At 41.3% G+C, this 16,765-nt stretch overlaps 1 protein-coding gene across 5 annotated transcripts in view; it reads right to left on the minus strand.

Annotated features, from left to right (window-relative positions):
- SLC26A5 (solute carrier family 26 member 5) overlaps positions 1-16,765 on the minus strand; it is a 37,542-nt gene that overhangs the window by 1,851 nt on the left and 18,926 nt on the right. For 3 of the 5 annotated variants that reach the window (XM_086746036.1, XM_086746060.1, XM_086746035.1), the window contains exons 4-18: positions 14,991-15,101; positions 14,287-14,468; positions 13,587-13,751; positions 12,036-12,188; positions 10,731-10,813; positions 10,489-10,636; positions 9,580-9,693; positions 9,201-9,278; positions 7,669-7,764; positions 6,770-6,876; positions 5,509-5,578; positions 3,006-3,098; positions 1,943-2,065; positions 860-1,072; positions 547-601 (exon numbers count right to left, since the gene is read on the minus strand). In XM_086746036.1, the coding sequence (XP_086602162.1) occupies positions 547-601; positions 860-1,072; positions 1,943-2,065; positions 3,006-3,098; positions 5,509-5,578; positions 6,770-6,876; positions 7,669-7,764; positions 9,201-9,278; positions 9,580-9,693; positions 10,489-10,636; positions 10,731-10,813; positions 12,036-12,188; positions 13,587-13,751; positions 14,287-14,468; positions 14,991-15,101 (1,791 nt within the window). The remainder of the gene's footprint in view (positions 1-546; positions 602-859; positions 1,073-1,942; positions 2,066-3,005; positions 3,099-5,508; positions 5,579-6,769; positions 6,877-7,668; positions 7,765-9,200; positions 9,279-9,579; positions 9,694-10,488; positions 10,637-10,730; positions 10,814-12,035; positions 12,189-13,586; positions 13,752-14,286; positions 14,469-14,990; positions 15,102-16,765) is intronic. The other 2 variants (XM_086746041.1, XM_086746052.1) reach the window with 2 other exon arrangements.

The following is a 16,765-nucleotide window of genomic DNA, read 5'->3' on the forward strand; positions in this document are numbered from 1 at the left end:
AAAATAAAAACCAAACATGGCATCAGGGCATAAAGTACAAAGATGGAAGACAACCATGTCTCAGGAAGAAGATGACAACTTGTTCTCTTACTTGTTACTGCTTAAGACATGTCAAATAGCCAGGTGGATCACATGCTACTTCTACTTCAAACGGGGAATCCTCTTACCCAGACATACACAGAGGCCTACTGGCAGAAGATGCTACAATTCCAAATATAAGAAACTTGGAACATTGCAGGCTTTTCTCCTTATTACATTATTACAGCGAGTTCAAGATACAAAGTTCGGCGTGGCATTTACAATTTGCCAGCTGGAATAAATGGGAGCAGGACCTAGTCCTTACAGAACTTGTTATGTCAGTGCTTTCCTTTCACTACAGTGCAGGCTCTAATGCATGTGGGCTTGTCCTTCCTCAAATCCAATTTTATGTGAATTAAGTGCTGGTACTACAGAGGTACCTGGTAGCAGAAAATTCGGAGCCAGAGGGAAAGAGATAAAACACAGTCTCTGCCATAAAGCTCACAAAAAAACCCCCCCTCAACTCACCACTGCAGCTGGCAATACAGACACAGACACCAACTTCTTTGTATTCTTTTATAATCTGCAACAGAGTTAAACTGAAGTTAAACGCAAGCATATCATTGTACTCACTGCAGTTCAGGAAGATGTAAGCCAATTACTGTGAAAGCTGCACAGTTTGCATTCCCCAATATTCAGCTAAAACTTACAGAGCTATAGAACTAAAACCAAGATACTGGATTGTATTTGAGCTGGCATTTACATCTTGTGCTGACAGGTTCCCTATTAGGTATCTCACAAATTTTCTATGGGTTTTTCTGGGGAAAAAAGCCCTACTTACTGATTTTAATGTTTTTGCTCCAACTGAATCCACAAAATTCACAGGGGTGAAATCCAGAATTAAAGAGTGGATATCTGTTTTGGGCTCCACAAAACGTTCGTGCTCATCAGGAGACGTGTCTTGTACACTAGTGTCTGCAGACGCAAATTTTCCATTTACAGGTAACTCATCATTTGCTATCTCATGTTTTACACTTGCTTCCACGTCATTAGTCTAGGAGAGAAGATAAGTAAAACTTAATGACAATACTTTTTCAGTGTAGATCTGCTTCCTCCTCATACTCATCTGTTCTTTCAGCCTTTAAAAGGTGTACAGCTCCTAACCATTACAGAAACTCGCTTTACATGCACACATACTTCCAGATCTTGCATATATCAAGGATTATTCTCTTATGCCCAGCCTTTCTAGAGTCACATGCAAGCAGCTTAAAGCTGTTATTTTGGGAATTACCCATTTCCTTCAAACACTGATACTTGTTCCTATGTTTTTACTCCATTTCCTTGCCTTATCCCTGCTGAGCCTGTTAAGGCCTATATAGTCAAAAGCAGCAACAGCAATTGGGCTCTGAAGTTGGGCATTTATTTGGTTTCCTGTGGTAAAAAGCACACCAGCTCCCACCACATGCAGAAAAGCACAAGCATGTTTCAAACATGCTTCTTGGTGTACCGGCCTCATCTCACCATGCCAGGATCAGCAGTCCAGATGGCACCTTTTTATTAGAGGGGCTGCTAATTTGAATTAATTTTATTATATAATATTTCTGCATGATTATTCTAAGTGTGTGGGGAGGGGCAGGGATAGGTTCCCTCCGATTTCTGCTGACACTGCTGCTGAGACAGTACTACAGTGTGGAAAGACTCTGCTCCGCTATGTGTTACCTGAATGTAATCAAGGTTCAATACAATTATCCAGTTCAGCCATGAGCCTCTGATCCTTACGCTGTTCCCTCAGTAGCCTGTCCCCACTGCACGGTGTTTGCTCCCTAAGCCTTCCTAACCCGAGCAGCACTCTGCACTTTGTATAAACAAGAATGGTAACATCAGAAAGCAGCACTTCGTTGATAAAGCAGAGGTAAATATTTACCGAAGTATTCACTAGTTTCAGTACAGCTTTCTTTCTGAGTTCATTTGCTGCCTTTACTTCCCTGGCATGCCTCTTCTGGGCTTTTCTCCTTGCTGCTAATACGGCACAAGGGTCCACTCCAGTCTGTCATGAAAAGAAAGCACGATCAGAGGAGATTCAGCTTGTTAGGATGACATTGCAGTATCAATTAGCACTGAATTCATCACTGTCATAAATTTAAAACACAAGCCTGCGTTGTTCAGCTTCCCTTGGTGAGGGTGAGAACAGTATAAAGTAAGAAGGAATAATCTTGGCAAGTGCTGTGTTACAAGATGAGGAAGAGATGCATCACATTCTTTTCTTGAAATCAGTGTGCCGTGTTTCACCGAATGCTGATTTGAGTGCAGAGAGCAAAGGGGAGAGAAGTGCATTTGGAGATAAATCACTAACACCTCTTGCTTTGTGAAGATAAGTACCACCCACCTGTTTTGTGTACGACTCATCATGGGAGCTACAGAAAAATTTTCCAGAAGTTAGTAAGGATGCAACGGCTACCAAATCAGGCAGTTCTGCCCTTAGCTAGTTCTGTTATTGCCGTTCCCACCCAGTCAAACACTGGTTAGACAGGAGGTGAGGCATACTCTGTATGCAGGTAATTTGTTACTCATGAGAGGCATTAAATGCCCACAATATTCCATGGTCCTACACTCCAGTAAAGTTCGTCACCCAAGAAGGAAGCTTTTACTCCCAGACATTTTGTTTTCAGTTCAACATCTACTTATTTCCTTCCCCCCAAAAAAAGGCATTTGACCAGTTTGTGCTCTGCAACCACCACACTTTCCACGCACAAGCAGTCAGTACTAAGCTATACTGTTCGATTTATTCCCTCCCACCATGTTGTTGCTTCCTAAGACGATTTGCAGTCAGCTGGAGGGCTACCTTCTCATATTTCACCGATCACCAGGGACCACAGGCTGAGAAACACTGTGCTAGGGGCTACAGTAAAGGAGCTGAAAGATGAAAATGTTTCAGAAGCCAGTTTGAATTTTCAAGATGCAGACATTAAAGAATTTGCTTTACTCACCTTTTTCTTCAGTGCACTTGTATATGATTCGCTATTGGCAAAATACAGTGATGCATTAGCTTGAAATATTTTTATTCCAGGATATTCTTTAACCTAAGGAAAATAATGTTGGATGTGCACAGTTAAGTATTGCCTGCACTATAAGAAAAGCACTGTACGATCACAAGACACATGAACAGGCAGCAGCCCAACAGCCTACCCTGAATGGCTACGAGCATGTGTCAAATAAAGAAGGTGGGAACTGCTATGAGCAAAGCCAATCAGAAGATCAGAGCCTCTCCCCTTCCCCATGTAATACCGCACACAATCAATGCCATGTATCATTTCTCCTTCTTTATAAGAATGAAATGTACAGCCATAAAAAGGAATTAAATGGCTGCAGTTCTCTGATGTTGCTATCTGCAGCTGGAATTACCATGAGGAAAGAATGCAGATCTAGGAATGCTTCCTTTTAGCCTCCCTTTCTACAGGCATAATGACTTTTTTCTCTCTTTCTCTCTTTGTTTTCCTTCCTTGTCTCCTCGGGAACAAAAAAAAAAAAAAAAAAAAAAGCGCCTTTCAAATCTGTGGTTTTAAACAGTCCTTCAGATAGGTCTCAATATAATTTCTTTCCTCTACTTTTAAATGAAGTCATCTCTCTCTAAACAGGCTGCACTCTGACATTTTACATGCAAATGATCTAGGCAGCAGCAGAGATCCAGCCTGACATACGCTGCCAACCCCGTGTCATACACGAGGAGGAAATGCTAACTGCAGTCAGTGTAACAAAAACAGAGCCTCCTCTTCGTTGCCCACAGCTATACACATGTCCACAAATACTTTTTGCTTTGTACCATATGCAAAGTAGAACTGTCGGTGAGAGAATGTTTTCAGATTACCGCACCATCTTTTCACAGCTGTTTTTACAGACTGGTCCCTTAGTAAAGGGGGATCATAGAATCACAGAATGGTTAGGGTTGGAAGGGACCTTCAAAGGTCATCTAGTCCAACCCCCCTGCAAGGAGCAGGGACATCCCCAACCAGATCAGGTTGCTCAGAGCCTCATCCAGCCTGGCCTTGAATGTTTCCAGGGATGGGGCTTCCACCACCTTTCTGGGCAATCTGTGCCAGTGTTCTATAACTCACATTGTAAAAAATTATTTCCTAATTTCCAATCTAAATCTACTCCCCACTATTTTAAAACCATTACTCCTTGTCCTATCGCAACAGGCCCTACTAAACAGCTTCTCCCCACCTTTCTTATAGGCCCCCTTGAGGTACTGGAAGACCACTATCAGGTCTCCCCGGAGCCTCCTCTTCTCCAGGCTGAACAGCCCCAACTCTCTCAGCCTGTCCTCATAAGAGAGGTGCTCCAGCCCTCTTATCATCTTTGTGGCCCTCCTCTGGACCTTCTCCAACTGGTCCATGTCCTTCTTATGTTGGGGGCTCCAGAACTGGACACAGTACTCCAGGTGGGGTCTCACCAGGGCAGAATAGAGGGGGAGAATCACCTCCCTCAACCTGCTGGCCACGCTCCTCTTGATGCAGCCCAGGATGTGGTTGGCCTTCTGGGCCGCAAGGGCGCATTGCCTGCTCATGTTAAGCTTCTCGTCCACCAGCACTCCCAAGTCCTTCTCCTCAGGGCTGCTCTCAATCCATTCCCCACCCAGCCTGTATTTGTGCCTGGGATTGCCATGACCCAGGTGCAGGACCTTGCACTTGGCCTGGTTGAACTTCATGAGGTTGGCACAGGCCCACCTCTCCAGCCTGTCAAGGTCCCTCTGGATGGCATCCCTCCCTTCCAGCATGTCGACGGCACCACACAGCTTGGTGTCATCGGCGAACTTGCTGAGGGTGCACTCTATGATGCAGGATGAAGGATGCAGCCTTCATAGCAGCATCTCTGAGAATATGGCGGAGTGCAGAAAATTTTTGTTTGTGAATAAATACAGCATGTTTATATCCATTATACTGACAAAATGTACTGCTTTCACTGACTTTTGGTTGAACAAAATGGCATTTATAACAAGCCAAGTGCGTGGCAAGCAATTGTGCCATTGAAGATGGATATCTAATGAGCAGGGGATGGGTGGAGGCAGGGAGATCCTGTCTTGAACCATTTGTGCAATTCTGAAGAACGTATCAGTTTGGATCCTGGGTTCCATGGATTTCATGCAATACTGCCACGCAAGTAAAGAAGGTGGCCTTGTATGCACTTGTGTACATAGCAGGTTTAGCAGTGGTATTCCTATAAACCTTACCATTTGGTACAAGCTGGTACAATGGAACTAGTAAAAAGGTCAAACATACATGGAGTACAAAAAGCTAGCATAGCTATTTGAACAAAATAGCTTTTACTACTATTTGACTACTACAGTCAAATTTATTTTCTTTCCCTTCAACACAGGTGAATGCTAGGCAGACAGGACTATATGTGCAGTATGGTAGGGCTAAGCAGCAAATTGCCACAGCTGTCTTTGCCTCGCTACATAAAACTCCTCAATGCAGAAGAATACACTCCTACCTCTTTGTACTCTTCCACATCACAGTAGATGTCAGTGTCAGGAATCTGACCAAGGATTCTGTATTGAGGGCTAGAAAGAAATGGAAGCAAACGTTTCAGTATTATCACTTATAAAGTGGAAAAGTGAGTGTTCAATACAGATTAAAACTTATTTTAAATGGTCATTCTGCAATGCTGGTCTGGCACAGGCTCATCTAAGTGTGGTCAAATGCAGTGGGCAGTTTATGGCAGGAAGACAATAAAGGGGTGATTCTGTGACTAGACAAATTTGCTTCTATCAGTGCAAAACCAATTAATAAACTTAGCAATGTAATGTTGTCATTTTCTGAAAAGCATGGGCTAAAGCATGCCAGGGTAGAGGGCAAATTCTCTTCAGCATGAACTGGTGCAATTCCATTGACTACCTTGCAAACACAGAAACTCATACCGGCAGAAGAGATGCTGCAATTTCAAAGAGCCACTCTGCTCCCAGGACAATGCCTGAGCAGATGAATATTCCCAGTTCACAAGAAGTGTGACAGCAAAGTACATTACTGTTGTGTTTGCAAGAGCAAAACCATACAGAGATGACAGAAAAATACTCTTATTTATGCAGAGTGGAAATCTCAGAATTTGGTTTCATTCCAATGCAGACCAAAACCAAGACTTACACATTTTCCAGCTAGATGTCCCAGACTTTGAGCCTAGAAGCCTCACATAACAGTCCTATCCACACACGCAAGAAATAATTTTGCTGAAGACTTAGAAAGCTTCAGTAAAAGCTTTGTCACTTTGAATGGGGAGAAAGGAAAAGTGATTTGAAACACTAGAAGGGCAGGTACAATATTTTGATGAATTACAGCTTTCTTATAAAATACCTAAACATTCATCTAGTGATAACCTGATAAAAATTCTGCTTGACTGTGATGATTAGTGCACATGAAATGTAATCGTTTACTGAAAAAGGCATCAAGCAGATTTGAAGTTCTAGACTCTAGATACTAAAAAAAGTAAATAAGAAGATTAACTGACATAAGAAATTGAAAATCTTCTGTTTATTACTGAAATTGCAAGTTCATGACCTCTAGAAATTTTGTTCTCAGAAAAATAAAATGTGAACCCTGGATGAGAGCCACACGACATGACCTACATTAAGAAGGAGATTCTACATTACATGCAGTTGAAGAGGGCGGAAAGGTCTTCTGCTTATTTACACCCCTTAAACACACAAAGCCACACAGAAGATCAGCAAACATTAATTTTGATAAAGAAGAAATCTGACCTTTGTGTTCTGTAAATAACGGTTATCATTGCAAATGCTACTGCCGTAAGCAAACCATAGTCTAGTCCCAGGAAAAGAGAAGCCACAAAAGCTACCATCCAGATGGCCTAAAACAAACAAAAGGTCTGAATTATTATGCATCCTTTTCTGTTAACAGCAAAAACAACAGCATAATTCAACCTCAAAACCTGAGTATCGCTCCTGTTCAGGAACAGGCCATAATGCAATCCATCATGAGAGCAGACTGTAATTGCCTTAACCTTTCAGAAGGGCATAAAAGCTCAAGGCACACTAACATAACATGTGACAAACTGTCACATATTAATTAATGCCTTAAGTCCTGTTATCCAAGGAATTGTGTTACCATCAGACTCCAAATACCTTAGGATTAAAAAAAAAAAAAAAAAAAAAAAAATTCAAGGCCTGCAAGTAGCTCTCACTTACTTGCATCAGCCAGTTAATCCAGGAGAAAAATGCCTCCAAAATTCCCTCCAATACACTCTTAGTTCTGGCCCACTCTAGCCAGGTTTCTGGTTTGTCTTAAAAGATGGCAAATATCTTCAACTAGTTTTCTTTGTTGCTCCATTTTTCAAATTCTTCTCAGACATTCCCACAGCCTTCAGTGCAATTCCTACAGCAACGCTGCAAAAGCTTTGCTTTTACTGCAACCAAACTACTCCTGACCTGAATTAAAGCTCGTTGAACAACAACAAAAAAATTCTTGTCTGCAACAGATCACTCTCCTAGGCTACCTACAGCTCCATATTTTATGTTCATCTGCAATGCAACACCAATTTGTAACTCCTTTATAAGTTTCTACCCTGTCTGGGGGGTTAGGAAGAAGAGGAGCAACAAATTTAATACAGTAAAACACATGCACTGAGCTGTGCATTACTCACCAGCTCAATCTTACTGGTTCTCCAGAAGTGCGTGACATCTCCAAACTGTTTAAACATTCCTTTCAGGTTCACCATGACAATTGCAGCTAGCACTGTCTAAGAATATTACACAAAAACAATTTTCAGAAGCAAAATAAACCCAATGCCAAATAAGAGCTTCAAAGCACCGCAAACAACTGTATTCCTGTACTTTGTGCAACTGCTGTTAAGTCTACTGAACAGAAGGTACAATTAAAAAAACCCCAAGTTTTCAAGCAGTTCAGTGAAGATATGCTTTTACTGCAGCTGCAGAAGTGGCAAGCCAGAGTCAGCACAGTTTGATTTACTCTTTCCTAGTAAAATCAATCACATACTCCTGAGCATCATGCTGCTGTAATTATAGTGCCTGTGGTGCCTGAAGTAGCTAGACTATAACCTCAAATTCAAGTTTCTCTATAATATACTACAGCAATTCCTGCAACAGTCATGTAGGTGTAAGCCAAGGTACATCTCCTATAAAAAGGAACAGGAATTGCATATCATCATATGCATGTCACCAGAAACAAACTTTTTTTAGTAAGTCAGAATATATTTATTCCCATAAATACATTTTATACAAATAAGTAAAACTGCACCAAGCTCAACTCATTATGCTGAGCCTTCACCCAGCCCCAATCCTTTCCTAGCTGAGCTATTACTTTCTTTTAACTTTTTAACCTCTTCCCAGAATTCCAATGCTGCAATCAAATGCAGCCAGCAGGACTAGGGAAGAGACCATACCCATGTACTCAGCCCTGGTGGGACTGCATCTCGAATACTGTCTTCAGTTTTGGCCCCCTCACTACAAGAAAGACACTGAGGTGCTGGAGCGTGTCCAAAGAAAAGCAACAAAGCTGGTGAAGAGTCTGGAGCACAAGTTTTAAGAGGAGCAGCAGAGGGAACTGGGGTGGTTTAGTCTGGAGAAAAGGAGCCTCAGGGGAACCTTGTCACTCTCTACAACTACCTGAAAGGAGGCTGTAGTGAGGTGGGTGTTGGTCTCTTCTCCCAAGTAACTAGCGATAGGATGAGAGGAAGTGGCCTCAAGTTGCGCCAGGGGAGGTTTAGATCAGATAGTAGGAAAAATTTATTTACCAAAATGGTTGTCAAGCACTGGAACAGCATTGGTGGAGTCACCACCCCTGGAGATATTTAAAAGGCCTGCTTAGAGACATGGTTTAACAGTGGACTTGGCAGCGTTAGGTTTACAGTTCGACTCAATGATCTTAAAGGTCTTTTCCAACCTAAATGATTCTAAAGGGGAATTGTTTGAAGGTATCCTTTTTATGTTCCAAAGACAGAGTCCAGAATGTTCAATATTAAAAACAACAACAAAAAGCATGCTGGATCCTTCAAAACATTATTCATTTCTAGTCTAACTTAGAGCAAAAAAGGATACAAAATTTAAAAGTTACTGGATCAAAGCCTAACTGTGTTGCTTACTAATCATCCCACAATCTCTATTTTAAGCAATACTCACTGGCCTCTGCAATGTCTAACAGGCAAAACTCCCTTACCTGTGGAAGCGGTTCAAAGAGGTATCCAATAGCCACAATTACCAACAGAACCATAACTGAAGAGAGAGCACCTGCAATCTGAACAAAAGAAACCAGAAATTACTTGTAAGTGTCCCCAAAGGACAGTACTATGATCAGCTAACCCCTCTTGTGCTTTCCACAAGGCTGGTTGTTCAAGTGACTTTTGGTCCCTCCCACTCAGTTCACCCATTTTGGTTTGTGCAGCCTCCTATCCTGACCCAACCTGGATTTGAAACATGAGAAATGCCAGTTTTCCCTTGTGGCCCAGGCAGAAAAATCTGGCAATCTAGTGAAGCTTCAGACTTTAGCTTTGGAGCTCCAAAAATCAAACTTTAGTTTAAAATTTGGATTTACGTACCTGAGTTTTCCCACCAGTGCTTTCCTGAACAAGACTCCGAGACATTGAGCAAGTGATTGAAAAGCTTTGGAAAAATGACCCCACAGAGTTGCATATTCCCAAGGCAATAAGTTCCTATGTTAAACAACAGAGCAGAACAAAAGACAGTTATACCTAGCAACTGCACCAAGCTGGAGCTACCCATACATATGGATAACCACATCTTATTTACAGTGCTTTCTAGCAGCCTTATTGTAGAGAATAAGGAGCCTTATTGTAGCGTATACTTGTGGTACTCACACATGCGCAAGCTGATGCATGTTAAATCGTCTGTTAAATAAAGTATCTGATGAAGTGCTGGACACATTTTCCATCCTTAAATGTTACACTAATGAGTCAGACTGAAAACTCAAATAAATGACAGCATTGCTTGTTTTAAGGATTTCTTCAACTTGGGGATAACTTGAATTTTAACCCTGAATATATATGGAAAATGGTTTCTCATACAAATGTTGTTTGCTTCCCACTCCAACCTATCTGTTTAGTACTATCAGAATCAAGAGCAGCCTTGGCTGTGCTTCCATGGGTGGTAATCCATTGCTGTACGTGAAAAAAGCCCAATGTGTGTCCATGGCTTCATCAGGAAGATCCCACTGTGAGCAAGATCAGAGCTCCATCTACCTCAGTACTGTGTTTCTGATATCTAAGAAGTCTCCCAAAATGAAGCTAGAAGTGAACCTGGTTATTAAAACACAGCCAGAAGAAGAACTTAAACAGTTCCTGGCATTTAAATGTATATGCTGTCAAAAACCTGACCTGATTCCACTACAAAAGAAAAACTCAGGTTTTTTTTTAATAACCCATTCTACTTTAACGATGAAACAAAGGTGCTACTGAGCGTTTACAACAAAGAAATCCAAATACTTTTACCTGATTCCCATCAATGGTGTAACCATGTTTAAGGGCAAAAATCTTGGCCATTGATACAGCCATTGAAAATCCAACTATTGCTATTGCTATTGCGTCCACAAATATTGCTGGGATGAGCTGAATCTCAGGAACTGCTGGTGGACGTAACCTTGGAAATCAAATAAATATTTACAAATTACTATAATAAAAGCTACATGCCATACGGAAAAGGTATAGTTCGAATAAGAATATATCATCCCTACCCTTGAGGAATATTCCCAACAACATCGACTCTGTATGACTCACTCAAATTCATTCCAGCTGAAACTCCTGTGCCAATAATTACCTGAAAATCCACGAACACATTTGTAAACATCAGCTAGAAAGAGATAAAGCCACCTGAAGAACTAACAACAGTTAGCTGATTATGAATAGTACACACAGGGATTACATTTATTTGTCAATCAGTTTTCTAAGGATTAGGGGGTAAAGCAGCAGATAAAAAGGAGTAAGTTCCACGATTTTCCCTCCATCATCTTCAGCTCCCACTGATTTTGAAAAGTTTTCTTGGAAACAGTTAAGTGGAACATGCTATGGCATGATCACTGAAATTCCATTTGCCTGAGCCAAGCCCAGGCAGAACAGTGTGTATCGGGAAACTAAATGCAAGGACAAACCAAAGATGTCTGCACTGCCGTATTTTCATGTGCGTAACCTGCATGTTATCTGTAAATAGAACTGGTGTAGCAGCAGTGAAAGAAACAGGTGTAAGATGACTTTGCTATTGCCTTACTACCAAACAATACCCTATTACACCATCTTAATAATTTCTCAATAGCATCTCCTTTTTCTTTGTTCCTTCTATCTAGATTGTATCCATACCTTCAGTCATTCCCTTTCTCAGCTCTGATTTTGCGCAGGCTCTAGTTATCTGATAATTCATTTTTAAATCCAATCACTTTTAAAGCTGAAAGGTTATCTGAGATGTGGGCTTTGTGTGTATTGTCTGCTTTATCCATGTATTTTACAGTGCGCATTTGAAACAGAATCAGTGCTGCAGGCAGTTATCAGAAATAGAGAAAGGAAGGTTTATTAAGTCCCACTGATTCCTTCTTTCTACCACCGCATCCTAAAAACCAAGCAAGCACAGCAGAACCTCTGAAACAGGCAATCTGTAAGCTCCTTCCTTCAGGAGAGGGTTCTGAGCTCTTGGACTCCAAGTGGGAAATGCCACTCAGAGGCATGTCTCACAGAGACTCATTCAGGTGCCAGAACTCCAGGACAGAGTGGGTTTTACAAGAAACCTCTCCCTACCCATTGCCACAGGGGACTGTGGGTGTTTAACTGGCTCTTCAGTTCTTCTTTGGGACTTTATGCCTAAAACTTGGGCATGTCAGTCCCTACCTAACCTTATGATCATCCAAACCTTCAAGTGGACCAAACCTCAAATGAATTACATTCAACAGAAGTTACGCTAAAGCTCAATAAGACTTGGCAGAAAATGAGATAGTTTCTACAGCTTTAGAATAGTTATATAATTTAGCTATAGAAGTTCACATCTGGCTTACCACAATAATCTCCATAGGAATAGGAACTGGGAGCTGCTTCTTAAACCGGAGATTGATTTCCTTGCCAATCAACAATAGAACAATGCATGTTAATCCAACAATCAGTGCAGCAATATTGGTCGTTGTTATTTTTGAAAGCACAGCAGCTATGCTCTGTAACACAACAGAAGTATCATAATTATTCCATGAAGATCATATTTCTTCAAATGAATTTATTTTCTCAGGAAATTCAACCCAAAAGAACAAATTAGACACTGCTGTTCAGCTGTGGTTTTATTCTGCATTTGTAACCACAATAAATCAGTGCCTCACCAAAATCCCCATTGTCCCCTCAAAACACATAGGTTCAGAGTATCTCAGTGAGGGAACTGCACTTGCAACCATTTACAACATCAGCCTTTGTCTAATGGGGCAAAAATTTGGAGAAAAAAATATCATGGGGGAAAAGTCTAAACTACATCTCATCTTTTACCCTCAATGATTTCACACGTATTTCATGCTGGCAGCTACCTCAAAGCAGTAAGTGCAAACCCCTTCTAATACCTTCAAATATGCTTTGGCAAGTCACAGCTACTTAGAGCTGCATAAACTATTCTAAAACGATAAAGCTGCTGATACAACCATTGAGGTTACCATAGTAATATGACTAAATAACAGTGATCTTGCAGCCCTGCTGAACCGGCCATTACTCCAAATATCTTTTAGTCGAAAACATTATTAAAAGGGTGTTAGGAAAGAAAGCTTGCTGGAGCACACAAGTTGCTAGAGGGTAAATGACTCCCCTACCATTTACTCCTCCTTCTACTGTATTTAAAACAAACAAACATACAAAAGACCTCTGGAGAGGTCTTTGAGAGATGATGTACATTACCCTTCTTTAGACAGAAGGAAAATTGCAGCAACTATCAGGATATACATTCAAGATGTTCTAGCAGTACATCTTCAATGAATACCTTCCCTCCTGTTTGTTTAGCAGTTAGTATTTTTGGTTTCCAGGTTAGTGAACTAACCAGCAAATTTAGGAATTAATCATTAGTGCAGCCTTATTTCCAAAAGGTTTGTTATATCTGCACAAATATACAAGAAAGATTCCCACAAAGTATTTTCTTTAGCCTCCATGTAATCAAAATCCTGAAGCTTTGTTATTGCTTGGCCATCAATCTAGGCAACCTGTTCCAGTGTTCTACCACCCTCAGTGTAAAAAATTTTTTCCTAATATCTGATCTAAATCTACCTCCCTCTATTTTAAAACCATTACCCCTCGTCCTATCACAACAGCCCCTACTGAACAGCCTCTTCCCATCTTTCTTCTAGGCCCCCTTGAGGTACTGGAAAACTATCAGGTCTCCCCGGAGCCTCCTCTTCTCCAGGCTGAACAGCCCAAACTCTCTCAGCCTGTCCTCAGAGGAAAGGTGCTCCAGCCCTCTGATCATCTTTGTGGCCTCCTCTGGACCCTCTCCAACTGGTCCATGTCCTCCTTATGTTGGGGGCTCTTAAGTACTAGATCCAGACAATGAAGAATTTGCATGTTTAGTAAATGTAGTAACTCACATATACAACTGAGAGGGGTCCACTGTATCGGTTAGTCTTAATGCCAAGGAGATACTTTAACTGAGAAGTGAAGACATGAACGGCAGCAGCAGTAGTAAATCCTCGCACCAGAGGCTCTGTTAGATAGATGGCTACAAATCCAAATCGAAGAAGACCTAAACACAGCTAATGAAGAAGAGAATTATTAACCATGTGACTCCTACTGTAGCCTGAACATCAACACTATATAGCGATGGGCCACAAGACAACTCTTCTGGCTTGGGGGTCAAGGCAGGATCAGGCAAACTTGAACTTGGCTTTTCTAAAGGCACAGCTCAGTAAGCAGCCATCAATGCACCAAATTTTTCACACCACTGGCAGGTGCAATGTGAGATATGGGTAAACCTAAGTGTTTGCATGCATTTATGGAGATATTAGAAAACGTTAGGCTGAGTTTTTCTGATGGCATAAGAAAAAAATGAAAGGGGGAAGGGGTCCCATTTTTCCCAGTCAAGCCAAGATGCCAGACAAAGACTTGACTCTGATGTATCCCTCCCCTCTTCTGTTATGTGGCTGCCATGAAGCAGTCTGTATTCTACACAATGCAGTGCTGAAGCAGAAGTCTATTGACAGAGAACCCGCTGTGACCCAGTGCCCCTTGCAACTGCAAGTCTGGCAGCAGTGTCTGAACTTGCCCTTACAGCAAACTGCAGGCACTTACCTGGATAATTCCTGAAAGAAAGGCGAGGGTCACAGCTACCTGTACCCTCTTGGCATCCCTAGCATAGTAATATTCAAGGAAATCTGTAACATTAGTAGAATTATAGCCTACAGAAAACATTTCATCAGGCACTTGTCTCACAGCAACACCGCCAACCATCATACTAATCACAGCAAAGGTGCCTGAAATAAGAGAGAGAGGAAAATAATTGGTTAAAATCTCGGGTTTTTTCTTCTTTTTTAGGAGTGGTTCTTATCAAGAGATATGGGGAATTAAACTATAATAGAGTTTCCTACCCCAAAATTGTATTTTTTAGTACCAAAATCTGCTCCAGTACTCAGCACCATTAAAGCTGGTCAGATGGTGAACATACACCTCTACAGTAAGTAAACACCATAATTTTTTTCACCCTCAGTTTCTGTTATGCAAATTAAAGATTCGTCCTGGCCACACAGACAGTTGACTGCAGCCATCAAATTTTAGTTCAGGAGTTCACAGCACACTTATCTAGATCTAATCCGATAAAAGACGATAAATGAACAATAAAAAATACTACTAATGTTTGACACATTTGTGTTTCTCCTACTCACTTAAATTTGAGTTTATGGAAAACAACTACACTTTCTATTTCTCCAATCTTATTTTTTACAACTTTATTAAACACATGCACACACACAGACTTTCAGTTATCCATACAAATATACCTATTGATATGTGCTTGGAGGTTCCAAAAAAAGTATATAGAAAGACAGGATAAAATGAAGAATATAGGCCAAATACTGGGGGAACAGCTGCCAGCAAAGCATAGGCTAAACCTAGAAAACAGACACAAATATGTATGTTAGGCAAACAACAGGAAGAAACCATCTGAAGCAAAAGGATTTAAGCCTACTAAAATTAAACTCACCTAATAGGAAATCTAGTGACAGATCACAGGTTTAAAAGTCTTGCAGAAAATACTCTTTAATACATATAACACTGTAGGGCAGAGCCTAGAAACCTGATGGTTTGAGTGAGGAAACCAGAAGTGTCTAATTACAGGCACTGCACGTGAGTGTGTGTGCATCTTTGCATCCCTGCACTTACTGTTTTGCCTTTGTGGCTGGAAGTACTTCTTAATAGCCACGAACACTTTTTGTTGCTTTTGTTTTCACTGGTCAAAGAATGTAATTAAAAACACCCCAAACCCTGTAACCAGTGGGACATAGTCTATTTTTCTCCTCCTTTTCTAATCAGACATTATCTTCTTGGTAATCTATGACTGATGAAACACTACCTTCCTCCCTCACCCCAGAACGAGTGGAATGAGATAACAGTTTAATGTTTCCTCAAAACATGCTCCAAAACGTAAAATAAGCAGAGGAGCATTGCTTACGATCTGTAAGGTCATAGAGCTTATATGGTCTGGTATTATTCCCAAAAATGAAGTCCTTTTTGTTATTAAGCTCTGTCCAGTTCCACACAGTGGAAGTGCAATCCACACCATTCCTACTTCTAAGTGGGACTGGCAAGCACAGCAGTGGAGCTATGGGGGAACAGCTCTAAGGGACGCCGGGGAGGGACATCTCCCACAGTGCTCCTCCTCTGCCTGACTGAGCGTGTGCTTATCATGGGACCAGGCTCACAAGCAAACTATGTGCACCTCATGATATGGTGTGTAACTGTCCCGAGCAGTCCTAGCAAAAGTGATAGGTTCTACACGGCTTGCATTAACGAGCATTAGACACCAGAACTGAACAAATGGGCCTCGAGAAGAAAACGCTGTATCCTGGACTGGCTTGGTTCTCCAGTTCACCTTCACAAGTGCAGACTTGTGACACTTGTGAGGAAGCCATGTGTTCCTACCACACTTGGGCAGACTGGTCCAAGTTCGAACTGAAAAGCTCAACGGTCCAGTGCAAATTACAAAAGGAAGCAATGGTTCACTCCGCCAACATAGTGATACTCAAAAACTTCTCTCTCTACTAATTTATTTTTAAACTGAGAGACAAAGTACCAGGTTACCGCAAAAGAACAAAACCAGGAATGAATATTCTGTTATCCAAGCACTCTTGTGCAGTGTAATAGCTCACATGGCCTTGCTCATGCCCTAAGCAATGTTCAAGTCCTAACCAAGAATTCACATTCCTATTAGAACTGGACTGATGATACTGTTTATTCACTTGCAGCAATAAGCTTTTCATTAAGGACTTCTGAAACTCATCTCACATATACTCTCTGCCCCAGAGGCTACACCTCTCATGCCAAGAGTATCAGCAGAACACCCTGTACCATAACAGCCTGGCCTTTTATATGGTGATGAACTTCACAGTACAAGTGACCAGATCTGAAAAACAGTGGTTTCAAAACCAGGAGGGTGAGTCTATAAGAAGTTTCTGATCTGAATACCCTTTTATTCCTTTTCATTTGTACTGGCATTTTTAAAGGCTGCCATTGCCAAGGAAATAAAGAGATATTGACATGACAGGAGTTCATGGCT

This window comes from Chlamydotis macqueenii, chromosome 1 (genome assembly GCF_036417535.1).
Source record: "Chlamydotis macqueenii isolate bChlMac1 chromosome 1, bChlMac1.mat, whole genome shotgun sequence".
Classification (NCBI taxonomy): Eukaryota; Metazoa; Chordata; class Aves; order Otidiformes; family Otididae; genus Chlamydotis; species Chlamydotis macqueenii.